Below are 27,382 nucleotides of genomic sequence, written 5' to 3'. Positions count from 1 at the left end.
ATAGACAAATTTCTTTCACAAATTTGGGTCTCAAACAGCGTTGAGGCTGTAACTGTAGCACCGTTTCACATCAAGAGGTGCAAAATATAAGAGGTTAGGATTAATTTCCTCTAACTAACTTCAGTGTAGCTGTTGCATCGACAGTTGTGTTCACATCATGTCTGGTTAAGTTGGGTCTAACAACCTGTCTGATGTGTTCAGTTGCCTGAGGCTCAACAAATAATGAGATTGCCACTCACTGTTGTTGTCACTAGTAGCAATTAAACGTTTATAACTGTCATGCCCCTGCTATGAACTTGGTATAAACAGTTTACATAACGACCTGCTGTCTTCGTTGTTCCTGCAAGTTATTTCTTTGAATTAAATCTTATTTAGATTAAAGTAAATTGCTTTAATATTAAGGCAGAGTTCATAAATGATACTGTATTATTAATAAAATGCTGTTAGTGTTATATAGGTGTATGGATTATGGTCAAGGGAAATTTGTGCTTAACAAAGACCCATCTATGGTATCATCTGAATAAATGGAAAGTTATTTGAATCGATTAAATTATTAGCCACGACAACTCTTATTTAGATGTTTCATTCTGAACAGACAACTGGTTTACATCAGTATTTGTACTATGGTAATAAAGTATCATCATATACCTTGCACTCAGTTGGCAGTTTAATAGGTACATTTAGCTAAAACTAATGCAATCTAATACAACAGTCCTGCAATAAATCATCCCTTCAAGATAGTTATAATGCTTAGTTTGTTTCAAAACTGTTTCAGAGAGGAGTTGACTCTACTTTAAGGTCATTTTGGAGGATGCAGTTTGTGGTGCTGTTGAAAAAATCAATGAGGGTAGGCTAAATAACAGAAACACCACTCTGTATAATGTAGTAATGTTCACCACAGACATCCAGACTACAGCACCACAGACTACATCCTCCAAAATGATCCGACAGTTGAATGAACACCTCTCTGAAACAGATTGAACCTAACCTGAAAATCATAACCTTCACGAAGGAGGATTTATTGCAGGACTGTTGTATTAGACTGGATTAGTTTTAGCTTGGTGTACCTAATAATAAGCTGCCAACTGAGTCTATATTTATAACAATAAGATAATAAAAAGCATCACAAATTTCAGCAATATGTGTTGCTATTAACACTGTGACCAGAAATGTTCACAGTACATTCAGGGAAAGATCAAGTTTCGTTTGTGGCAGTAACACTTAAAGGAGTCAAAGGCATATGAAGTGTAATGAGCTACATGCTTCTTATCTATACACTACAGTCCATAAGACAAAATAAGTCTTAGTCAAAAATCTGGCTTTTATTTTCCCTATAGCAAGAGAATGATTCACCACTTACCCTGAATTTCTATTGCTCAAATCTCATAGCAGGAATTGCTATTATATAACTGGGAGAATATCTTTTTCAGAGAGGTGCTGGATCAAATGAAAATCAACAACAGGAAATACGTGTCCTTTCATGCTGCTCAGTAGAAGAGATATTGCTGACCAAGAAAGAGGAGATATTGGTGTCTGTTTTCTCACCAGAATCCATTGTTTTTTATTTTTATAGATCACTGCCATTTGTTCAGGAGAAGACAGGAATTCCTTTTATTTCCCTGTGCTTGCACTTCTAGTATTTCCTCTTGCTCTTGTGGTGCTCCCAAGTTTCCACTCAGGAAAAGATTTCACAAACATCTTTTCACTCTCTTTTGCAGGAAAATCGACAATTTGGATCCAAGATGACGGACTCCAAGTACTTCACCACCACCAAGAAAGGTCTGATAGCTTACTATTCGTTAAATTATGAGAGAGATGGTTATTATTATTTTCAGTTTCCAGGTGTTGCTAGCATCCATGCACTGTTCTTTAAGAAATGCTTTGTGGATTTCAGCTGGATGGTGCTGAATTTTTATCTTGCAAAGAGAGACCTAGTCTTTTTCCAGCTTGTTTATTTTGTCCATTTAACTTCAAGCTGTTCAGTCATTTCAGAAAAAAAATATTGGATATATTCCCAGCAACATGATGCATTACACATTCATGATCATTCAGTCAATGAAGCCAAAGATTCTTACTCAGTGTAAGATTCATAGGTTCAAATAAATACATATTTTGATAACCTTTGAGTTGTAGAATACATTTGACTGACTTTAACTAGAGGTGGAAAAACATTTAACCAAAGAAGTTATCACCCTGCTTTGCATCAACATTGTTGCCAAGAGCTTCACAGCTCAGTTTCTGTAAAGCAGATTAGACATATTGAGCCTTAGCTCTCAGAGATTTAACTGTCTCGCTGTGCCTCCTGTTGTATTTTTGTGGTTGCTCTCACACATCCTAGAACTGTGCATGTTCCCACATTAGGCTTAGTGAATGCAAACACATACTTATGAGTGATAGTATGTAGACTCCTTATGTTTGTTTAGGATTTCTTGAGACATACTGTAGGAACATGTTTCTTTCAGTATCTGCTTTTTCTGTGGATTTGATTGTCGCTGTGTGCAGTCTGTTACTAACATCTTGAAGGAGATGGGGAGTGATTAAGGCTTTACAATGCCTGGGAAACTAAGCAGGTAGATTCAAATTCAAGCCCAAAATTGACAGTGTACTGACAGTGTATGTGTATATAGGCATCATCGTAACACTGCACTGAGATGTAAACTAAGTTTAGCAGAAATGGATAAACAAACACATCTCCTTTGCCATCCTTCATGAGAGTTTCACATGTTGACATTAGGCTTTGTTCAATACCTACACTCACAGTTCAGATTCTACTTTATTTAAGGCAGTGAGGGAAAAAACACAGTCAATTAAATGTAAGCAATTCCTATCCAATAATTTATTTTCTATTTTTCTATCTTCTTTTTACATAAAACAAGGTTGTATGCATATCATTGTGTCCTTAGGCAGTCACAATGATTGGAAAACATTTGGCATCTTGACTACAATAGATATCAGCAGGTGACCCTGCACTTGCATACTTTTATCATCTGTTCAACAATACCTACAAGTCCTGGTGGGTGATGTGTAGTTAAAATTCTTGATATTAATAAGAGTATTTTTCTGATATTGGTTATATATCAAGATACAAAGATATACAAAAACTCATAATCAAGGTGATATTCAATGCATTGCTCCATTGTCACACACTATAGCTGACAAAGCACACATAAGAATCTCAATACCAAGTTTTGTTTAGAAAGTTCACAAAAGATCTTATTGAATAATTGCACAGCTCCACCCATTAACGGTCAGGGAACATGACTTGTGCACTCCCATCTGCTGTTTTATTGGAGCTATAAGTCTGCTGCTGTTCAGCTACTAATAATGTGAACATGTTCTGCCGCGACTTTATAATAAGCCCTCTATCACTGGACCGCCAGAAGGCTCATAGGATGCAGTGTCTCCTTTATCACCAAAGTCAGTGTTGTGCTAACTCATGATTGAATAAAAACATTACTATATGGACAGGTTTTTGTGTTAGATATTGCAAGGGAAGGACGGTAGATAATCAATACCACCCACAAGTATGAGAAAGTACAGGGGAATGAGGGCTTCTGATAAACAAGAGGATGCTATCCACAGTCAAGTGTGCATGTTGTGATATGTGAAGAGAGAGCACTGCTGCACAGTATTCGTCTCCACCCCCTCCATCACACATGGATTACGAGATGAATGATTCCCTCTTTATTGTGTGTGCAGGGGAGATCTTTGAGCTCAAGGCAGAGCTGAACAGTGATAAGAAGGAGAAGAAGAAAGAGGCCGTAAAGAAGGTCATTGCATCTATGACAGTTGGCAAAGATGTCAGGTGAGCAAGGGAAGACAATGTCAGAAACATCCCAAACTGGAATTATGAGCTGTAACTCATCACCTTCCATTTTGAGTCAGTTTTCACATAAAATCTTGTGCCTCCTCTAGCGCTCTGTTCCCAGATGTTGTGAACTGCATGCAGACGGACAACCTGGAACTGAAAAAGCTGGTCTACCTCTACCTGATGAACTATGCCAAGAGTCAGCCAGACATGGCTATCATGGCTGTTAACACCTTTGTGAAGGTAAATGTCAGTCTGTCATAAAAGACTAGAAACTATGAAATAATCAGTTTGTATTTAAAGTGCAGTAATCTGTGCAGTAAGAGCTTGTTTGGCACAGTACTGCAACAGGGTATGTGAACTCTGCAAACTTGTCAAATGATTGATTTTAGACATAATAGTATTAAAGGAAATCTCAATTTTATTGGAAAATTATCAGGAAATAATATAAATGTTTAGAATTTTATTAGAATTTCACCTTTAGGACCAACTCTTGATACCAGGAAGTTCTTGTTATATACAGGTGCTTTGTGCAGCACTGTTTGATTGGAAGGATAAATATTCTCCTTGCTAATTGGAACCTACTCATGCATGCTGCTTTGGGCAGCAGTTTAAAGTAATTTCCCTCTTGAATCTCTGACGTTAGTGAGATAATTACCAAACCTTAAGGTATCAGGTTAGTTTTACTTTCTTCCCTCTCATCATCCTACAACAGTGGTGATACCTCAATATATGATCATTCTGTTCTTTACAGAATGCTAATACAAACAAATGTTAAATGATATCAAAATGCCTCTCAATTAAAGTGTGATGAGAGAAAAATAAATCATCTCTCTGATTCACACATCTAGGACTGTGAAGACCCCAACCCTCTTATCCGTGCCCTTGCTGTTCGTACAATGGGCTGCATTCGTGTGGACAAGATCACTGAATACCTCTGCGAGCCACTGAGGAAATGTCTGAAGGACGAAGACCCATATGTGAGGAAGACGGCTGCCGTGTGTGTAGCAAAGCTCCATGATATCAATGCCCAGTTGGTGGAGGACCAAGGCTTCCTGGACACTCTTAAAGACCTCATCTCTGACTCCAACCCCATGGTATGACTCCTAGCTGGCTGTTGAGCCAGCCAGATTTCTGACTCCGGGTGACACAGCTAGCTACACACCCCAGCTCTGCCTTTCACTGATAAGCCCTGTGCTGGCATACAAATGCCCAACATGATGCCAGAATGGTGTTAGTAGAATGACCTCTCTTTTATATCTTAATGTAACTGTTCGATCCTACTATTTCTGTCAGCATTTATCTGTTCTTTTGTCTTCATCTTTAGGTTGTAGCAAACGCAGTGGCAGCGCTGTCCGAGATAGCCGAGTCTCATCCCAACAGTAATCTACTGGACTTGAACCCCCAGACCATCAACAAGTTGCTGACAGCTTTAAATGAGTGTACAGAGTGGGGACAGATATTCATTCTTGACTGCCTGGCTAATTACACACCTCGTGATGATCGTGAGTCCCAAAGGTAAAAGCAAACACTGCCGTCATTAACAATGCATGTCATTTAGCACATATTCACGGTGAACTCCAATTTAATTTTCTGCTCTTTGCCTCCCAATATCATTAACATCTGCTAGCATCTGTGAGCGTGTTACCCCGCGGCTCTCCCATGCCAACTCTGCAGTGGTGTTATCAGCAGTCAAAGTTTTAATGAAGTTCATGGAGATGTTGCCCAAAGATTTGGACTACTATGGCACCCTGCTGAAGAAGCTCGCCCCTCCACTGGTCACTCTACTCTCCGCTGAGCCTGAGTTGCAGTATGTGGCGCTTAGAAACATCAATCTCATCGTACAGAGACGGTAAGTCTGGGGAGAAGACCTGGGGACAGGGTTTCTTTACTTTTCGTCATACATTGGAAATAGCAGCCCCTAATAAAAGTTGCATTTACTGTAGCTTGGTGAATTTCATTCAGATCTTTTTGCTTTATTGTCTGTTGTCCATTTTTAGCCCAGAGATTCTGAAACATGAGATGAAGGTTTTCTTTGTAAAGTACAATGACCCAATCTATGTCAAACTGGAGAAGTTGGACATTATGATTCGCCTTGCATCTCAAGCCAACATCGCCCAGGTATCACACCCACAGCTGTAATACATTGTTGTCTTTTGGTACACTTAAGAAAGAAAAAAATATTGTTAACAAGATTATGTGAGTAACATGGTTATGTGTCTGTCTTGCTGTAGGTGCTGGCTGAGCTGAAGGAGTACGCCACTGAGGTGGATGTGGACTTTGTCCGTAAAGCGGTCAGAGCCATTGGCCGCTGTGCCATCAAAGTAGAGGTGGGTGGACATGATGTAATACTGTCGTCAGATGCTTGGTTGTTCAAGTCCTTGTGTCAGCTATGTAGTTCAAAGATAAAGCAGTGATAAAAGGCCACCAGTAAGGTTCAGTTAGTGTTTCTATGATGAACACAAGGTGGCTCTGTCATCATGTCAGAACTCAGTGTTACTGCCTAAATAAATTGAAGTTATATATCATGATATACTTTCATGTTTGTTCTCGTAATTTCAACAGAGCATTATTAGAAGGACCACATGACTTTACTCTTAAAGCCTGGGCCTAAGTGACTGTTTTAACCCTTAAGTTAAATACATAAAGACAACGTAATTATTCCTTTGGCAATATCACAAGATGAAAAGATTTGAGATCTTGAAAAAGATTTTTTTCCTGGTAACCCACATTTGAAAAAAAAATGAAGCCAATTCAGTGCAGTGTCATAGTTTTTATATATATTACATATATATTTTATATGAATATATCTTTACTTTTTATATAATGTATAGGCCCATAATGTCAGATCATTTTTCTCTCCATTATGGTTAGCAATCAGCAGAGCGTTGTGTCAGCACCCTGTTGGACCTCATCCAGACCAAGGTCAACTATGTTGTGCAGGAGGCCATAGTGGTCATCAAGGACATCTTTCGCAAGTACCCTAACAAGTAGGTTCCCTCTTAGACGTCAGTGTTCTCATTTTTCAACACCTGATGTATTTAGTAAGGTTTTTAGTCTGTAACGCGTGTCCTTTATTATGTATTTGGTACATGTGACAGAATTGGGCACCTGTGGAAATTTAGTTTGAGGTTGCTGTTTAGTGCCATTCTTCATACAAAATATAACATTTATCATACACTTCACCGATATCGAAGTCTGACCAAGCACTTAAGTTTATAGGCTGGCCATTCGCATCAAGATATTGTTAGATATATGACATTGTTATGAACTATTACATGCTATCTAACATACATTAATTGTTATAGTACTTACTCACACATTTTATTCACAAACAGATAACCCGACTTTCACTTCACTGACTCTCACTATAAATTCTTGTAGTCTTTACATTGGCAGAGTTACACAAACAAAAAGTCCTTTTAGCTTTTAAAGAAGAAAACTGTCCTCAGTAGCACAGAGTGTCTGTTTGTAGTGGATAGCACTTAGCACCCTGCCAGGATTGCACCTGGTCAAAGGTCAAGCACATTTGGCTGGAGTGTGACTTCTGCTGTGGTTCCAACAGAGTGGATTCATGTGCCAGACAGAAACCTCTGCCACACAGCAGTAGACCGTCACCCCGGGGTTGTGAGGCTCCAAAGGAGCGGCTTTGCAAAGCTCATGCCTTGGCATGGTTCAGGCCTTGAGCTCTATGAGCCCAGTCAAACCTCTGCCTTTTTTATTAATTAGGCACCAACTAAATCTTTCTGCCTCTGTATATCTTGTAAGAAATGTAATATATAAATGGAATGGTAAATTATTCAGCATTTTATGCAGATCAGAAATACCACAACCACAGAAATTCATTAGCCACGGCAGAAAACAGCTGGTTGAGCATCTAGTAAATGAATGACCAAATGACCAAACCAAATCTATGAGAGTGACTATTAAGCCCCTTTTACACAGGTCAAAAACTCACTACGACCTGGGCTTTTTGTACCCTTGAAATGGTACAATCGGCATTCATTCCCAGTAGTCATGGGTATTTATCATCACGGGTATTTATCATCTCTGGCTCTGATCGGCAGTGATGTAAAAACAACACCCTCCTAAAAAGTCAGTAAACTGTTACCAGCCAAGCACAGTGCTGTTAAACCAGAAACACTTTGGCTACACGTTCCAGAGAGAGAGAGAGAGAGAGAGACAGAGAGGGTTAGAGAGTGTGTGTGTGTGTGTGTGTGTGTGTGTGTCTGTGTGTGTGTGTGTGTGTGTGTGTGTGTGTGTGTGTGTGTAAAAAAAAAAAAAAATATTGGATTTACATTTGTCATGCTGACAGAAAACACAGCTCCAGGTTAATGCTAATGTTGCTCTATCTGCTGTTGTTGTTTTTGCTGACCCTAGTGGCCAAAAATACATTAATGCAACTTTATGTAAATAACTGTAATTCACACTGTAATTGTTTATTTTTGTTGTCTCTCCTTATACATTTGCAAAGTCTTACTGCATGTTGTTGTTTCATGTGACTGCTCTCAGGTATGAGAGTGTGATTGCCACTCTGTGTGAAAACCTGGACTCCCTGGATGAGCCGGAAGCTCGTGCTGCCATGATCTGGATTGTGGGAGAGTACGCTGAGCGCATTGACAACGCCGATGAGCTGCTGGAGAGCTTTTTAGAGGGTTTCCACGATGAAAGCACACAGGTGTGTTTAGGAGTACAGGGACGTTGTTTTTAAAAAAAAATGTGTAATATATTTCTAATGGTGGTGGCACCACTAATTTGCAGTCAGTGCTGGCAGTAAGTACCACACTTTGCTTTTTGTAGTTGGAAAGAAAACCATTGGTTAGCTGTCAAATAGATGACAAGCTATACACAAATGTACTACAGAGAACTGGTCTTATTTAACTGACAAAATCTGTGGTAACCATGAGTGAAGTAAAGACTTCTTAGTAAAATATTTTGTTTTTCTGAGAGCAACTGTTCTCAATGGGAAGTCACTACAGTAAGTGGAACACTTTTTATATGTGGCTCAGAGGCACATTGTAGAGAAACCAACCTTCACTCTGAAGAGCATTCTGTTCATTGTGGGTTTAAACCAGCTCACCCCAAGCAGTAGATCTGATATTTTTTTCTTCTGATTAAGTGGGTACAAACTAAAGTAGTAATGTGTGTGATTAGTTGACTTAATGATTAAATGTTGCTACTCTCGCTAGTTGGCACCAGAAATACTAGTTGGTTAAACTAATTATTAATTTAGCACACCAGTTAACTTGTATTTAAGATGCTACGCAGCCACATGTCACTAGCTGGGGCCGCAGCCCTGGCAGATAACAGATCCTGTAGGCTATGGTAGGTATAGGTATGTAGGCTGTTTCAGAATAAACTGGTCGTAACCACATTCAGCTCAGGCTTGTGGACACCAACCTGCAAGGTAGGAAGGCTGCTTGTGCTAGCACTGCTAATATTAGCCACACTCAGAAATATGATATTGTTAACCCGCAGGTGCTGTGATCCCAATTAAACATTGTTTTCTAATGTTTAGACTAGTCGACTTATCTTAATTTGCACTTGTTTAATCAACAGGGAAATTAGTCGTTAAGAACATCCCTTGTTGAGAGAAATGCATCATGCATAAAATCCCTTTTGTGCTGCTGTTTGCAACAGCAGATTAGACTAATAGTATGAATATTCAGTGTTTGGCAGGATGTTGCTTCCATGGGAAACCTGAGCAGTGAGTTGTATGTGAGCAGTTGTAACGTACAATATGTGTTCACTGTGCCCTCCAGGTGCAGTTGCAGCTACTGACGGCAATCGTCAAGTTGTTCCTGAAAAAGCCTACTGAGACCCAGGAGCTAGTGCAGCAGGTGCTGAGCCTGGCTACACAGGTGAGAAAAAAAACACACACACAGTTTGATGCATGCGTTCATATTCCATCTGTCTACAGATGTTTCACAATCCTCACTTTGCTGTCTACTACTCTGAACTCGCTATCCACATTTTCTTCAAGTTTGGGTAATTTGTTCTCGTCAACATGGCTTTTTAGCTCTTACTTTTGTATCTTTTCCACAGTGTTCCTCACTATTTTATCATTCCAGGGACACTGGAGTATTGTAATGGCATTGTGGATCCAAACTTTGCATTTACCATAGTAATGACTTCAGTGCTTTGAGCTTACTCTGCACTTACACTAATTGCATTTTAATTGTTTTAAGTAATGAGTTAACTAAAAAAATGTAAAATAAATAATTAGAAAGAAAAATCAATTTAACAGTTGTAAATATTAAATTTTATGTGCAGTTCAGCCAACCATCTAGAAAAGGCTACATGGTATGTTATATAAACTAGTTGTAAAAACTATACTAAAGTTATATAAACTGTTTAGTTGCAACTGTGTTTAGTCAGTTATGCAACATAGTTGAGGGAAAAGAGTACGACTGTGAATTAACCTAGTTTGATCATCAATGATCATTGATCACCAATATCATCATGGAAAGGTTTAGGTGTTTTTGTGCTTCATTTTTCATGTACATGAGGATGACAGAATATGAGAAATGCCTCAGTATGATGCAGTCTAATATAACACAGGCAGGGAGAAAGCAGCAGAGGGGAGAAAATGTGCCTCATAACTTAAAAATCTTATAACAAGACATTTATTCACTGAGCTCCAATTCTTCTCAAAAATTACTACATAGATTAACACACTAATAAAAATGAGTAGAGTAAGGTTGCCCCATACATTATCCAATTCCTAGCACTACCCCAAGGCCGACTCGGTTTTTGATATCTTTGAGTCAGTGCTCTGTCTCACATATTGGGGCCAAGACAGAAAAGAGTCTAACATTAAGTATTTATTAAACATGCTCCATAAATAGTCATCCTTCTTCCTCATGCCTGTATCTCTTTCTGCAGGATTCTGATAACCCAGACCTCAGGGACCGCGGCTACATCTACTGGCGTCTGCTCTCCACAGACCCTGTGGCTGCAAAAGAGGTGGTTCTGGCTGAGAAGCCCCTGATTTCTGAGGAGACTGATCTGATTGAACCCACACTGCTGGAGGAGCTCATCTGCCACATTGGCACTCTGGCCTCTGTCTACCACAAGCCACCGAGTGCCTTTGTTGAGGGAAGCCGTGGTGTGCAGCACAAGAGACTGCCTGGCAGTGCTGGATCGTGAGTCGTGCACTTGTTTTTGTTTTTTTTTTGGTTTGTTTTTTTGTGGGTTTTTTTTAAACACTGCAGGCGAAGGGGTTTGTTTATTTATGTTGACCTAGCTTCTTGACTCTGCTGTTATGGTTTCCCTCAAATCTGCTGAGTAACACACTTTCCAGCAGTGTCAAGCTGTGCAGCTCCTCCTGCCTTCAAATGCAACTCATCACATGTACTAGCCATTGTTCTCAGTGGACTAGATAGAGTTATTGCAGCAGCAGCAGTTTAGTGACAAATTAGGTTGACAGTGTATATGAGAATTACCAGGAATATCTAGTTTGCAGAGCAGTAATCAAATCAATGATGCATTATAATGGGGATCATTATAATGTGTAATCTAATTTAATGTTACTTTCCTTTTTCATGTCTCGTTTTATTTCTAGTGGGGAGAGTGTTGAGAGCCCAGATGCAGGTTCTGCTGCTGGAGTTTCTGAGGCACCTCCTGCTGTCATCCCATCCCAGGGAGACCTCCTGGGAGATCTGCTTAATCTGGACCTGACACCTCCTACCACCACAGGACCACCACCCCCCTCCTCTGGCATGCAAATGGGTGCTATGGACCTTCTTGGAGGAGGCCTGGACAGCCTGGTAGGTCGAGAGAAGCTTTCAGGTTCTGGTATAACACGTCCTATCTGAGCGCAGTAATAGGCTTATTGTCAGTGGGACCTAGTGACGGTAATGTATCTTTGTATTTTGTCTTTTTTTCTATCTTTTGGTACTTTTTCTTTTTCTTTTTTGACCCTTGTGTGTTTTCCTTTCTTTGTTCAATGCTGCACCTGCAGATGGGGGATGAGTCTGAGCCGGTAACTACATGGAGGGAGAGGGTGCAAACATTTATAAATCATGTTCAGGCCATTTTAGAGGACTAACTTAACAACTGCTGTTTTACTGTAGTTCTCGTGCATCAGTCTGACATTTTCATTCCTCATTTGTCATCAGTTATTATCGTGATATGTACAGTAAGCATGGTGTAAAAATCCTTGAGTCCAACTCTTTTCTTATCTCTGGGCTGTGCGGTTGTGTTTCGTCTTTCAATCAGCCGCCCATTCCCCTGCGGACGGACACTCCTCAGTCACCTCAGCTCCCACATCAGTCCCCATCGCCCCCAGATTACAGCCCCACTGAGGTTGGTCCAGGGGACCATACTGGACCAGTAAAGGCCAGCACCAGCCTAGAACCCCCTCTTGTCCCCTGTTGTACCACTGTGTCCTCTGAGTAGTCCTACCCACCAGTTGAACTGTGCCTGTTTGCACTTTATATAAGATTGTATATGTTTCCCGCCCCATTTAGGTGAGATTTTACTAAATCTTGCCTATGTGTTTTTTTTTTCTGTTTGTTTTTTGGTTTAAAAAAAAAAAATGTCTTGCACAATAGTTAGATATGTCACTGTGTGGAATCACTATATCACTATCTTTTTGTTCCACCACCATTTTTGTCACTGTACCCCCAACCTTTTCATCACCTCAATAGATACATCCAGTGAGTAGCATTACAATAAAAACCTATTGGATGCAATAGACACTCTGCCGGACTTGTGTGGACAGTAAAAGGACAGTTACATAAAAGGAGAAATGTTCCTGTACTTGTGTCACCTTGCTTTTACTTGTCAGTAGTGTAAACCCCATAGCTGTCATAAGTCACTGAACATCATTTTAGACCCTCACACCCCTCCATCCATCCTCTTCAGACCTCCCAGAGTATTATTTGATGTTATAACAACAGTTAACCTGAATTTTTTTTGTGCTTCTTCCCCCTATCCAGCTTGGCGGAGACCTTGGAGGAAGTCCTGCTGTAAGTCACTTAGTCTTGTGAGGTTTTGTTGGGCTCTGCTCGATACAGGGTGACACTGAATGTGTTAGGGTAACGTGTTGCTTTGTGACCCACAGATGGGGGCTGGTTTTGGTGCTCCTCCAGCTGCAATGCCAGCCTCTTTCAGCGCCCCTGTTAGCGGCGGTCTGGATGACCTGTTTGATCTCGGTGGTGGAGTTGGTATGCCTATGGGAGCCTACAGCCCCCCTAAAACAGTGAGTCTTGATAAGCTGGGACATACAACATTGCAATGTAACACCAGTGGTGGGATCCCTAATAAAATAACTGATCTTGTCTCTCTTTAGGTTTGGCTTCCTGCCATGAAGGCCAAGGGTCTGGAGATATCAGGCACTTTTGCTCGCCGTTCTGGGGTCATCCAAATGGAGATGACCCTCACTAATAAAGCTATGAGTGTCATGACTGATTTTGCCATCCAATTTAACAGAAACAGGTAAGAACACCTACTTAGCAGTGGATGCTGAGATTTCTGTATAGAAACACATTTTGACACTTTTTCCCCCCTCTGTGTTTCTCTGTAGCTTTGGTCTTTCTCCAGCTGGCCCACTCCAGGTTCTCACTCCTCTTAGTCCAAACCAGAGTATTGAAGTGACCCTTCCCCTCAATACCGTGGGACCTGTCATGAAGATGGAGCCTCTCAATAACCTGCAGGTAACACAATGTTCATTTCGCTTAAATGTTATGTGACTGTGAGTTCTGGATGGTTTTGGATGAAAAGTACCTTTCTTACGCTGCTTCAGCTTCTATTTACCATGAATCCTAATTCCCAGCTGAAATTGACATTTAATGCGACTTATCAACTAGACACATGTGACATGTCGAGTACAGACTAGAAGCACAATGTTATGTAGGCCAGCTGTTTTTTTTAAATTTATTTTAACACTGGTCTTATCAGGTTGCCTGCGTGTTAAGTTTTTGATAATTGAATAAAATATTGCTCAATATGTGAAATATCCGATTCGAAGTGGGGGGTATTGTATCTTCTTAATCATTTGCTTTTGTATAGTTTACAGAAGTAAAACATTAAAATGTTTAATGGTTGAAATATTCATGAAGCTGACTGTATCTCTTGGGATATTAAGTTTGGTCATGAAAACATGACCATGTCTTAACAGATTAGTAATGCATCCTTGCATGTTATTCACCTATACTGCCGAATTCCCGTGCTGTGAATTAAAGGGAATTAAAACATAAAACAGCCGTCAGAGCGGTTATGATAAGCTGCAAATAAAGAGCGGCAGAGGAAGGCTTGTTTTTGATCAGGGTGGTCCTTTTAACTGGGCGGAATGGTGGTCGGGTTTTGCATGCAGCTGGAGAGGGGAGATAAGAGTGTCGAGGGCGATGATGGAGGTGGGGGCGTTCATTAGTGGTCTCACAACACATGACTCCTTTGTTTCTCCTGGCCTCAGCAGCCCTGCTAACCTTTCTACTCCACTGCTTCTAGGCCCTGCTTTGATGGGTGAGGCTGTCTGTTTTATATGCTCAGATATTTTGAGAGGTTTTGAGTTATTTTTGTCTTGATGGAAGATAATGTTCCAGAATATCAATACTCAAATACTCTTCAGTAGTTAATACTGATGTGTGGTTACAGTTTTTTGACGCCTGTACACTGCCACAATCACTAAAGCATTTCATCACACTTCAACACATTTAAGGGAAAGGCTTTAGTAATGCTTGGTGCAAGTTTCTCCGTTCTTATTCCCACGTTACGGCCTCCTGGAACGACACAGAAGTTAATTTAAACATCAAAGTGGTGACTTCAGGTTTGCTGGTCACAGAAATTGACATATACAGTATGCTTATTCAATAGTAAAGACATTTAAAAAGCAGTCTAGTACAGTGGCTCCTACGCTCCCAAACTGGTGGAGGCTAAATAAATTCTTTGGTACCACAGCTAAGAATTGAGATTTTTTCCCCATCAATATTAAGTATTGTACTAAATAATAAATATTCAATTTGATTGATCAATGAATTAGACAGATCCTCTCATCTATTCATCAGTTTAGTTAAAAGATGATGATTGTCATCAGCTGCCTCATTAAATGTATGGCTATTGCTTTGTTATCTTTTTCCTCGAAGCTTAATATTAAATATACATATAATTTCTTCTGATGTTAGCGTGGTGGTCTTCGGTCAGTGCAGCTGCAACAAATGATTATTTTATTGATTAATCTGTCGTCTGGTTTTTTGGTCCACAAAATGCCAGAAAATAGTTAAAAATCTGTCTATCACAGATACTTTTCAATATCGAGTTTGTTGCAAAATCATTCAGTCAGTTTTTGCCAAGCAAAATGCAGACAGTACTTGCAGTAGAAGTGACATCCTACCCCAGTTGGCAAAACATTTTTTGGACTTCTTTTTATTTCAGTTCAACAAACAATATTCTACAGAACAGTCAAATGTTCAATAACAGCGCAGGCACATGTCTTTTTTGGCAGTCCTTGAGTCTTAAGTGTCCATACAATGTCTGTGTACAGTTTCCATGTACAGAAATGGTTGGTGTACTTAGTCATCCAGCGCAAAAATATTATCCTAATTTGGATAACAATAATAATTGGGAGATGACATATAATGTTATTATTCAAATAAGGACTCCAGCTTGCCGAAATAACCTGTACAAAAGGGGGGCCTTACAGAGTTGGAAATCATAGTGGGTCAACTTATGACAGCACAGAAGACCTGTGGTAATATATCAAAAATTATATCAAGCAGTAGTGTTTTTAGTGTTTTTTTACCCAGTTGTTATTTGGTGTCCGACTTCCTCTCCCTGGTCATATATCCTCTTAGTTTACAAGCATTCAGAATGAAGCTTTGTGTAGTTTGTGTAGTCCCGCATTGCACCCAGGAATAAGATGCCCTAATGAATTATTCATGAGTCATTCTTCAGCTATCCTTTGGCTGAACTCACTGTCCCTCTTTCAGCACTTCTTTGTGGAGCAGCCTGATCAATATCACTGCTTGCTGCTTGTTACTTCAGGTGCTCCCATTATACCACACTTGTTCTGGTGTTTCAGGGTCCATAGAGTGTAAAATGTCCAGCATGAGGAGCTAACATTCGATTCCAACTCGATTTTTTTTTTTAATGTAGACCTGCTGTTAGGTGCTATTTTTTTGTTTCCTATTACTTGTCAGTATTGATTGTGTGCTATCTTTTTGTGTTTGTTTTTTTATTTTTAACCTGCCTGCTGTTCTCACATCCATTTATTTTCATCTTTATTGAAATCCTCCTGTAAAGCTTTTTCTAAAGGCTGTTTATAGAAATAGGTATTTTTTGATTTAGCTTGTAAGTAATTTTTGCTAATATTCTTTGGCAAATGGAAGCCTCGTACTTACTGTGAGATACACTGTGATAGGAGACCAGTAAAGAACATGGGTATAGTGTTGATATTGTAGGATATAGTATTGCCTATGTGTGAGTGTGTTAATGTGAGAGAGTGAGGACTATAGCCCCCTTGTTCAGTAAACAGGACACACAAACCAGCCATGCCCATCCTTGAAGGGCACTTGAAAAGTAATTGCCCATGTATTGCTTCTTGTTTCTCCTCCTGTCGTCCTCCTCTACCCCCTCCTTGGATGTAATCACTCTCACAGGTGGCTGTTAAGAACAACATTGACGTATTCTACTTCAGCTGCCAGTACCCCATCAGCATGTTGTTTGCAGAGGACGGGAAGATGGGTGAGTGGGTCTAGGCTGAATCTCTTCACTCAAAACCCCACTGACGTCAACCGCATACACATACGTCAGTTTTTCAGTGAGGGTACATTGGTCTGTGTGTCTGTCAGACTGTCCACCTGCCTGAACTCATTCACACCTTGGAACTGCACACTTGCTCCTACATTGTACACCAGTGCCATTTTTGAGCCTTTATTCCTTTTGTTTTCATGCTGCTGTGTGATTTATATTGTGAAAACATGTTGGCATTTCACCTTGCGGAGTCTCCTGATGGGGCTAGCAGCAGGACTTCTGCCAAAGGCTGCGAGCTAATGCTCCAGAGCCTAAGCCACAGCAGGAAACCTTGTCTAGTGTGGAATCAGACTTCTCACACACTATTTACAGTGTGTACATTTATCTTTAACACAAACCCTATTGTTATCCTTCTGATATGTACATTTAAGTTTGTGCTTGGTCTTTGGACTCATCCAGTGATTGTATCTCTTCTTCTACAGAGCGACAGGTGTTCCTCGCCACGTGGAAAGACATTCCTAATGACAATGAATCCCAGTTTCAGATCAAAGACTGCCATCTCAACTCAGGTGAGAAGTAGGGACACAGAGCACAACAGAGTGCACTAGCTGAAGAATGCATCACTATGCAGCCATAGCCTGCAGCTTGTTTTTATGTGAGGACAGCCCAGCAGAGCAGTGGCGACCTCAAATTCAGATCCTCGCTAATGAAGCAAATTCTATTTGATGAGAACTCATCAGCTGCAGTCCCTATTTACGTGTGATAATTTAGTTTTACATAAGTGTGAGTGCAGCTGAACTGGAGAAGAATTCGTAATGACAGTTTGATGGAGATTTCCCCCCACAGATTGAATTTCTTCTTCATGAACAAAGAGGGAGGGTTTCAAATCTTACTGGGGCACAGCAGTAAGACAGAGGCTGAGGAGAAAAGTTCTTTCCAAATTAGTGACTGTATCTTTGCTGCACAGACAGCCTGGAGTGAAATTTTAGGGGATGGTAAGTGAAAAAGAAATCCTCCATGGTCTGATACATTTAATGACTGTTTCAGCAGACAACCATAGAGCATGGCAGGAGTCAGTGAGTGGCACTGAATAACTGAATAACAGTGTGAAACTGAATACTAAAAACCAACATTAGCTTGTTAAGATAAGACACTATTAGTTCAGTTCAACAGATAAAATGTTGACTGTATTGTGACCTTTTTTTATTGTTCTCTCAACAGATGCAGCCTCCAACAAACTGCAGGGTAGCAGCATCTTCACCATAGCCAAGCGTACGGTGGAGGGTCAGGACATGCTGTATCAGTCCATCAAACTGTCCAACGGCATCTGGGTGCTGGCTGAACTGAGGGTGCAGGCAGGAAACCCAAACTACACGGTGAGTACTGAGCTAGTTGTATTAGCTGACTTCATGAGTTGAAGTCATCACTGTTGTAGCGTTGGTGCTGCATTAACAAATTACTGCAAAAACAAAAAGCTGGTCAGAGACAGTGACAACCTTTGGTTTGTCATGCCATCTACTGTCAAAGTGTCAAGTTTGCCAACAATGCACCATATGTTGTGTGAGGATATATTTGTTGTATGTGTGTATATATATATGTATATACAGTTTGTTAGTGTCATCATTGTTGAAAGCATTATAATACCTGACACATAATCAGCAACAACTGTTTCTGTTAAAGATGTGGAACTTGGTTTTACCTGTCCTGCTGTGAAATTCCTAAATTCATCAGCATTTTAATGGGTCGTAAAGGCTTAGAATAGGGCAGGTAGGTTTTTAAAATGATTTTTATATCATAAAATGACTGAAGTTTATCTGAACAATGGTTGAATTGAGTGTTTACAGTGCAAATTGTACTTTTATAATTCAGTTTAACCAGCATTTGTATATAAGTGAAGGTTTTTATCCAATGTTTACCATTTTTACTTTATTTTTTATTTTAAATCCCAGATTTTTGTAATACAAACCTAAAATAATTTCCTGTACTTGTTTTTTGTTTTTTGTTATCTAACTTTTCTAAGATGTTGATTTTAAAAGAAGTGTTGGCACATGGCAGCAAGTAGATCTTTTCATCATGTTGTTGTAATAGGAGAACACAATATTACAACACACGGTGAGGGGAAATCTTTCAAATCCAGAGCCTGAGCTATTTTTGGAGGCTTTAATCATACCTACTATAATGACTGATTTCGGCACATTTTGTTTGGTATTGGAGATTTATCCCATAATAAATATAAATCAGGTATCAAAGGGCTCACTGAACCAAACCATCCACCCAGGACTCCAAAATGGTCTCGCTGCTGTATGTTCCCATGTACAGTGTAGGAAAGTTCTCGCTTTCATTCTTCAGCACTAATCACAGCTCTGCTTGTTGAATTAAGTCAGTATGATGAGTTAACAAAATACTGTCATCCCTGCACGTCATGGATAGAGATGCATGATGTGAAGTAATGAGTGGAGAGCGTGCTGAAGGCTGCTTGATTGTGCAGTGACTGGAGTGTGTTGCTAGTATTGGTGACTCATATATGTGTGTGTGTGTGTGTGTGTGTGTGTGTATCTGTCAGTGTGCACATGTATTTGTTTGCTTCCTCCTTTGTGTTGTTGCATCTCTGCTTTGTCAGCGTGCCACGGTCTCCGCTCTTGATGGATTGTGTTTGGCTTAGAAATTCTGCATGACTAGTCCAGAACAATGACCTTGGCGTGACTCTCCTCTCTGCTCATCACTCTGTCTGCTTTCAAATCATGTTTCTTTTTTATAAGGTGGCAATAACTGTCTTTCTGTTTTTTCCCATCTTGACTAGTCAATTCGTCAGCCACCCAGCTCTCACTCATTAAATCCTCTGAATTTTAAATTGGTTTCACACCTTTCTCTCTTTAGCCACTTTAGTCATCACGTAGCCTGAGCTGGCTCAGGAGATTTAAGAGAACACGACTTTCGTGAAGTGAAAGCTGATTTTTAACAAATGATTGTTTGTAGAACATTTATTGCGTGATGGTATTTTTTTTCTGTTGGTTGTGGTCTACATTCTCCCCTTTCTCTCTCCTGATTTGTTGCGTTTATATTTCCCCTGTGTGTCCTTTTTGTGAAGTCACATCACTCATTCAAGAGGGTGTTCTCATCCACCTTCAGCTGTTTCTGTTCTGTACTCCTTCTGTCTTTCTAATTTCATATTCAAGTCCAAATTGTTCCTCACTGTGGCTGGAAAGGCTCCCCTACTTTTTGCAGATGGGTAATAAATTGTTAAGTGAGAAGAAGACTAGACTTTAAAGTTAACTGAGCTGCATGTACAGTGTGTACTCTGATTCTTGTCGCTGTGAGCTGCTGGCTGCTGCATGATCCCTGCACTCTCTTGGCACGGCACATTAAAGCCAAGCTGCCAAAGCCTTTTGTCAGCAGCTATTTTTAGACTTGAAGAAGTAAAGCCCTGCCACCGCATGTTTTATGCCTTTTAATTTGCTTCAGAGGACGAGACAAAAAGATTATTGTTCATTGCCGTGAGTGGAGACGCATGGTGGCATGTTTGGTTTTTGCTGCTGCTTGCCCATGCTGTTTTAAAGTTTAAATGTGGCTTGGCCTATTTTTCTGATATCTCTAAACTTGATTGTCTTCAGCTCTCCCATGATGCCTTACTACTTATATTAGAGTGTTAAAGCTGTGCCCCAATTCCACACTCCATACTGCTTATAGCTGCATTTGACAATGTTGATTGAAAGGTCTTGGTGTGCATATTTAATTGGCTTTATTTTGAGTGTAAGGTTAATGGACACTATTATCCCACAAACCAATTTACAGCTGAAATGGAGGAGCTCTTGGTTTGAAAAATTAAATAGTGATGGGCAGTAGTAAGACAATTCATGGAAGATCTTAAGGATTTCAAAAACATTTCTGAATTCTCATTAAACCTGCAATATTGGCAGTTTGGAGGCAGTGGAGACAAGTTGTGAACACAACTTTGACGTATCACCACCTTCAATATCACCTCATTCAATATTGCTGACTTTCATTTATGTTCTCTTTTAGCTCTGTGTTTGGTCTCTACCAACTCCTGAGGGAAATATCTGACTTTAGCTGCTAGATGTGTCACTGTGTGCTCCAGCTATTCACAGACTGTGTCTGTCTGCTGTTTGGTGCGGAGCAGGTAGTGAACAGTGTGAGTTTTTTCACTGAAAACAGCTGCAGCCGAAAATGACGTGTTGAGAGTGAGCTCTGACAGTAATGTTACAGGTTGGACAGCTAAACAATGAGCTGATACTCTCTATAAAGCTTCATAAAGCCGAGAGGAGCTTAAGATTTAAGTGAAAATTCAACAAGTGATCCATTTCACATTGTTTTCACATTGTCATTTGATACATTTCTGTTATAAAAATATTGATTATAGCTTCTATAGGTTTTGCACATTTGAAATCTTCAAAAGCGCACCAATTTAATTTGCCTTCCACTGAGCTCATGTATATGTATAGTATTTACAATGGAAAACTGGAATCCTTTTGATATGAAGCGTGGTGTTCTCATCTGCCATCTCCTGTCCCCATGGCAACTATGTGCCCAGTGATGTTGGCTGATTTTCTCTTCCCACATCTTGAGCTGGTAATTCTGAGGGTTTTGGTAAAAGTGAGTCTCAGCACAGAAAGAGACACCACAGTGCTACGCTACACACACACACACACACACACACACACACACACACACACACACATCTGCTGTCCTACTACACAAGCACAGGGTTAATATTTTCTCAGAAGTCTCTGTTTTCAGGTTAAAACTATCAACCTATATACTGTGAGACTATATAAATTGATATTTATCTCACAGCATTTACTGCATTACAATATATCAATATAAAACGACATATATTGCAGTGGATCTTATACATGCCTACCCCTAGTTTAACACACACTTGACACACTAAAGGATAAAACTAATGACATAAGATGAGGTCTAAACCATTAGACTCAATATTTTCAAAGTTATTTCTCAAGTCAAGATTAAGTATATCAAATTTAGGAGTAAGATACATAAACCTTAAAAAATATGATCATGCAGTCATCTTTCTTTGCCTTCCCCTGTTGCAGTGCTGCATTGCTGATCAGAGAACTGCAGCGGCTGTAGGTCCCCGTTTATACAGGTCCAGACTTCTGCAGGGTTTTCAGGCTGGTTAATTGTTTGCATGACAAGTTATATGAATCCATGTGTCTGTATCTCACTGGAGACTGCATCACATAAGACACTGCTGTTGTTGTAATTAATAGTTTGTAACGCAGTTGTGTCATCACTTTGGATATTCGTAAGTTAATTTTCTTGGGATGATGGAACAAAGCTTGATAATAAGATATTTTTTTGTCTGTGCATGCTAGATACACACCTTCGGGTGATTACCCTCTCCTCCATCTTTACTGTAGTTCCCTCTTCCTCTTGAATGCCGCAGTTTCCAGCTCTCTTAATAGCAGGTTGCACACACCGGCTACAGCATCCGCATTTCCTCACATCTTACCCCATGCTGACATGAGCGTGGCTGCTTAAATGTTGCTAGCAGCAGCTTACATTAGTAAAGAGCTGCAAGTGTACAGAGGCAACACTTAAAGAGCTGAGTTATATCACTGCTTTATTCCAGTGCAGCTCTTTGGTATCCACCACATCAGACTCCATCACCTCTGTTTGGTCTCAGCATTCAATGAGCTGAGGAGGGGCCTGGTGTGAAACTCACATCAGTGACTCACCAAATCTCTGCTGAATAACTGATCACTGTAATTATAATAATTGTGTCTGTCTGAATGAGAAAACATTATAGTCTTGTCACGATACTAGAATATCAAACTTCAACACTGTATGTCGAAAAATATTGATATTCCATTTTCTGCACCACAGTGGAAAACAACTTCACTGCTTCAAACAACAGATACTTCAGGGCTTGAAAAAAACAAACATGAATGAAAACAGTACTTTGTACCGGTAGTGCAAAAGAACAATAGTGGATATTAATATTTAGGCGAAAATGAAGAATCCACAAATTCAAGAAAAACTTCAATGAAATGAACACTTGATAAAAATATGGGTATGCTGGTGACATAGGGGTTAAGGTGCTTATAGGACCTTTTGTTACATGTCATTCCCATCTCTTTCCCTTTCCCTACTCTCTTCCTGTCAACTCTCTGCTTTCTGCTTTCTAATAATTGGCAGAAAATACCCAAAGTACTAGGTAGAAAGTCGAGGAAGTAAAAGATAAATCGCTCAAACAAAAGTACAGATCTTTAGGCAGTTAAAGAGCTTTCCCCCAGACTGGAGTATTCTTGGATTTAGTGTCTTGCTGTGTTTTTTGTATTTGTCAGTGAAAAGCAGTCGTGGAGGGTCTATACTTGTTATCTTTAGGGAACTATCGCCATGACCGCGCCGTTTCCTTTTCTTTTCAACTTCACGCAGACGTTGGTTTTTAAGGCTTCCATTTGTCATAGGAGAGAGCACTGCCGATTGTGCGGCAGTTAATTAGTGAAACATTTTTTTAAATATTCAGAATTACTATCTTTTGTATTTAATGCTACATCATGACAGTATCTGCCCTGATACAATTACAGCAAAGCTCCTGCTCTCTTATGATTCCTGTGAAGAGTGTATATGAGGAAATGACAACTGCAGTAAGATTACAGTGTGGTGGTGTGGGGGAAAACTCACTTTGTGAGGCTGTAGCAAATCCTAAACCTGTTCCCAGCTGAGACTAACATCAAAGAGTGGAGAGGCTGCCTCTATATTCTCGAGTGAATTTACGTATGTATATTTCTGTATGTCTGTGTCTGATTAGACTGAGTTAAGAAGAGTTTCAATCAAAAGCAGTTTTTCTTCCTGTCTGAAAAAAAATGAACTTTGCCTCCTGGAAAAATAGACTTTTAAAGTGACAGTGAAGTTATTCTGGTTATTTACTGTGATCTCATTTACACTCATTTGGTCATGAAGCTGAAGAAATATTACATATGCATAGATATAATAATGCTCATGTCTGAACAACGCTCAGATCTCTTTTTCCCTGTTCCTGTGTGCCGTTCATGCTCATTTATACACTACTGACATTAACTTGATTCTGCTTCACTACTTTCTTAATTTTTTCATATGACTGATGTAAAATTCAATATATCAGTTTCTTCTGTGTGACTTGTTGTTGCCTGAGGTAACTTGTGTACTGTATGTCCCACAAGGGACATTTATAAACTTGCCTTGTTTTGATTTGTTGAGCAGCTTATAAATCAGACAATATTCAACCCTACTTGACTCTTCTCTCCCTTCAGGTCTCTCTGAAGTGCAGAGCTCCAGAGGTTTCCCAATGTGTGTTCCAGAGCTACGAGGCAGTGCTGAAGAACTGAAAAACAACCCCCATGTCGACCCCTGCCGCTGCCCTCACAGACTCCTGGCACCTCCTCTTGCTCCCCCTCACCTGACCCAAGGACCATGTTACAACCTCACACAGTGCAGGAGCTACTTCCTGTTGTGTTGGGCCTGGAGACTGTGCTCTGTATGTCATCCAGCTGTTTAATTAGGATGGTTAATGATCTACTGTCTCATTTTGAACCATGTTTTATTTTTTTCTAAGCTTGCAGAGATGTCTGGATCACTCTTGGCTAGTCTTTGTGTGGTTGTTCACACACCATACGTTTCAGTTTCAGGACATTATCTCATGATAAATTATCTGAATGAACACTTTGAGACTGAGCAGGTCCTCCACTCCCCCCTGCCTGAGCCAATCCTGTGACGACCTATATTCTTTTGGGGACAGACGGCTGTATGACTTGTATTCCCGTGACTGTTTTCTCTTTAATCATTATCCAGCCCCAATTCTCTGCACATTGGAGTCTATTTTTAGCGTCTGCAATCAGCAGGTGAATCATCACCCTGGGGCATATTTATTTGGGGTACTTTCAATTAAAATGCGGCAGAAAAAGGCTTTAACTCTCCTTACCCCTCTGCCAGTGTGAAGTGGAAAGTGGCTGTCTGGGCCTTAGAAGAGACACATAAAAACTTACAAACTACATTATTGTTGTCTTTGTCATTTTATAGAGTTTTCTTTAGTATCCGTGGTTAGTAGTGGGATTGGATCCTCTGCTGTCCCCTGAAAAGCAGAATGTCTGATGTGCGCTGTGTGCATGGAAACTGTTTGCTGGTGTGTGGTTCTTTTTAAGTTTTACATCAATATCTGGACATTTTATAGACTAGCATCAGTTGTACACTGACTGCTTTCATACTTAGTCATTCCATGGTTTAATTTGTGTCCATAGTCTTGTTAGTGTACATGTGGCAAACTGGGAGAGAGCCTCAGGTGTTACGGATTTTGTATTTGCTGCTTCCCCCATGGCAGTGACAGTCACTCGCGCTCTCTCTGCCATTTTGCTCTCTCTTTATTCTCATCGCAGCTTTTCAAGAACCGTGGCCACCTGAGATGAAGGGTCAGGTGAGATAACTCTAAACTTATAATGTCATGGTTTGTAACACTTGTGAGTAATAAGTAAACATGAAGGTAGTACACTCTCTTAGCTGAAACAAGGCAAGAACAACATCCAGTGTCCCTGTCTTACCCGCAGATTAATTGGATTCCTTGACTGAGTCATTACACTGAAGCCCTTTGTATCAGCTCTACAGGATGTATGCACCTACGCTAACACCTTTTACTGATTACAACAGAGGTGGCTGTGTATTCTGAGTTTGTCTTTGTTTGTGGTGACGGCTGATTCATATGAAATGCTGTTTAAAAAAAGAAAAAAAAAATCAAGTGTTAAATCAGATGTTTTTGATTGACAAGATTTTGTTCATTGTGTGTACATCATTTGAAAAACCAACTATTAAAAGTCTTGATAAATTCACGTTGAGTTTTTTCTTCAGTGGTCAGACATTGTAACAAGAAAAAAAAAAACAGTGCAAAGAGATTTTTTTGTGGCACATTCTGCTGATTCCAAAATCCCAATCTCGGTTTTATTTGCTGTCTGAACTCCCCAATGTTCCTAGAAGCCAGTGTGCATTGTTTCCGCACACAATGCTTTATAATCATTGATGACCTTCTCTCTTGGGTTACTCGACAGCCTTCACAGCTTTTGCATATAAAGACCTTGAGTGAAGTCTGAGCTTTATCCAGAGTTCAGTGCATCTTTTCAGGCGGAGCAGCTCCTGAGGTGGTGATGGCGGGTTTTAAAGTCCAAGCTGCTTGCGAATGCTTAACCCAGATTTCAGCTGCATGACCCAGTGGGAAAAACAAACCCCTCATCTGGTATCTGTTTTTCTGTGAATGACAAAGGTCAACTGTGTTCACAGATGCAGGATTACTGATCAGCGAGGAGTCAGTCGGGCAAAGCTGTGACACATTTCCAACTTCCACTAATGAACGATCTATAATATTGGTCCTATGTGATGAATGCATTCCAACAGGGGGCACCACTGCATTGCATTTTGGCAAAGGCTCTGTCTGTATCATGGAAGGGTTATTGATTTCCACACCACAAACACCGAGGAAGTAATCATTGTATTTGTACACTATAAAATAGATTTACAATCGTGTGACCAGAGACAGACTTGAGTCCAAGAACATCTGTAACAGACGCATACAGTCATTGAGTTATTCAAATATATGTGCATTTTATTTCCCAACGTGAAGGGCAGTTGCAATAATCCAAAATATATCCAGCTGTAAAATGTCAACTCCCTCCACGTTTTTTAAGACCCCAGATTTTAGGAGTCCTCTATGGCCCTGAATGTCACTCACGACTCGATCCATTTTCGATGCATTATGATGCTCTGAAGGCTGAGTAGATTATCTGCTCTATATGATCTATGTGATGCTCCACTGTCTGTCTTTAAAGGCAAAATCAGTGCAGGAGGGAACAGACATTAGAGCTGAGTGTATTTATAGAACACCATCACATGCGCATATCTGAGAGTACGCTTATAGATTCAGGTCACAGTTGACAACAAAAGAAATCAATTACATTTTTCTTGCTTTGACACGTAAAGACGTTCATCATGTGGCTTTTCATGTCTTTGCAGCAACATTTGTAGATTCCTCATTTGAGGGGTCTGAGTTTTCTAAAAAGCACCCTTTATAAAAAGGTTTATAAATTGTAATTAATGGCTTTTTGTAACAGCTAATAAGCAACTTACTAGTGATTTGTAGCTCTGTTACAAGCAGTTGATAAAAAAGACCTCTGTTTGACCACTTCCCTGGATGAGGGCTGCAGAGAATCCTGTCCAAAATTCATGTATTAACAACTTATCAAATATTTACAACTGCAGACTTTCAGGGTTGTTGCAAAAAAACCCTTCAACGTCTGACTAACATTCATAACTGCAGACGTGATGGCCTATCAGAAGCTAAGAAACCATCAGTTATTGTTAATGGATTACCAACATTTATAACCACATTATTACCAAACACCAGGGTTACAGTTAATATGATTATTGTGCTTAAGTGGTGCAAATTACCAAATAACTGCAGTGGCTAAAACTACCACAAAGTAACTGCCACACATTGAATCTTGGGGTGTCGGGGGCCCCTGAGGGTTTGGGAGCCCAGCACAGTTTCCGACTTTGCTTGATTGTAATCCAACCAAAAGGACTGTTCACAACCTGGACCATAAAATTATTTTCTTAATAATCTCTAATAAAGTAGTATGAAACAAATTATTAAGATATTGATGGAGCCATTAGTTAAAACGTAAAAACACGTGCTCTTATTGGACTGTTCCCGAGGATACAAGCTCATCTCCAGTTATTCTGAAGGACCATAAAGTGTCTGCATGTTTATTCCCCAGACTTGTCACTAGTGGATTTGTGGTCATTGTGTGCTGCTGCCATGCAGCAATGATTGATGGGACACATCGTCCCTGCCCTGCCTGAGGACCCTCACCAATAATA

General features: G+C 40.0%; 1 protein-coding gene across 3 annotated transcripts in view; it reads left to right on the top strand.

Annotated features, from left to right (window-relative positions):
- Positions 1 to 25,341, top strand: part of ap1b1 (adaptor related protein complex 1 subunit beta 1) — a 26,500-nt gene extending 1,159 nt beyond the window's left edge. For 2 of the 3 annotated variants that reach the window (XM_087175873.1, XM_023413553.2), the window contains exons 2-22: positions 1,719 to 1,779; positions 3,700 to 3,805; positions 3,916 to 4,051; positions 4,660 to 4,905; positions 5,136 to 5,326; positions 5,439 to 5,660; positions 5,809 to 5,929; positions 6,043 to 6,138; positions 6,683 to 6,798; positions 8,321 to 8,486; positions 9,571 to 9,669; positions 10,694 to 10,953; positions 11,373 to 11,577; positions 12,751 to 12,780; positions 12,876 to 13,013; positions 13,104 to 13,249; positions 13,338 to 13,467; positions 16,408 to 16,492; positions 16,984 to 17,070; positions 17,723 to 17,877; positions 23,776 to 25,341. In XM_087175873.1, the coding sequence (XP_087031999.1) occupies positions 1,743 to 1,779; positions 3,700 to 3,805; positions 3,916 to 4,051; positions 4,660 to 4,905; positions 5,136 to 5,326; positions 5,439 to 5,660; positions 5,809 to 5,929; positions 6,043 to 6,138; positions 6,683 to 6,798; positions 8,321 to 8,486; positions 9,571 to 9,669; positions 10,694 to 10,953; positions 11,373 to 11,577; positions 12,751 to 12,780; positions 12,876 to 13,013; positions 13,104 to 13,249; positions 13,338 to 13,467; positions 16,408 to 16,492; positions 16,984 to 17,070; positions 17,723 to 17,877; positions 23,776 to 23,850 (2,847 nt within the window). In that variant the 5' untranslated portion in view covers positions 1,719 to 1,742 and the 3' untranslated portion in view covers positions 23,851 to 25,341. Of the gene's footprint in view, positions 1 to 1,718; positions 1,780 to 3,699; positions 3,806 to 3,915; positions 4,052 to 4,659; positions 4,906 to 5,135; positions 5,327 to 5,438; positions 5,661 to 5,808; positions 5,930 to 6,042; positions 6,139 to 6,682; positions 6,799 to 8,320; positions 8,487 to 9,570; positions 9,670 to 10,693; positions 10,954 to 11,372; positions 11,578 to 11,771; positions 11,793 to 12,028; positions 12,116 to 12,750; positions 12,781 to 12,875; positions 13,014 to 13,103; positions 13,250 to 13,337; positions 13,468 to 16,407; positions 16,493 to 16,983; positions 17,071 to 17,722; positions 17,878 to 23,775 lie in introns of all 3 variants that reach the window. The other variant, XM_023413550.2, reaches the window with a different exon arrangement.
- The last annotated feature ends 2,041 nt before the right edge of the window (positions 25,342 to 27,382 follow it).

The sequence above is a fragment of the Seriola lalandi genome, unplaced genomic scaffold (genome assembly GCF_002814215.2).
Source record: "Seriola lalandi dorsalis isolate HSWRI2012SDOR001 ecotype SW California unplaced genomic scaffold, Sedor1 jcf7180002054517, whole genome shotgun sequence".
Lineage (NCBI taxonomy): Eukaryota > Metazoa > Chordata > Actinopteri > Carangiformes > Carangidae > Seriola > Seriola lalandi.
Note: the sequence above shows the minus strand (reverse complement) of the source record. Positions and strands in the feature narration are given on the sequence as shown.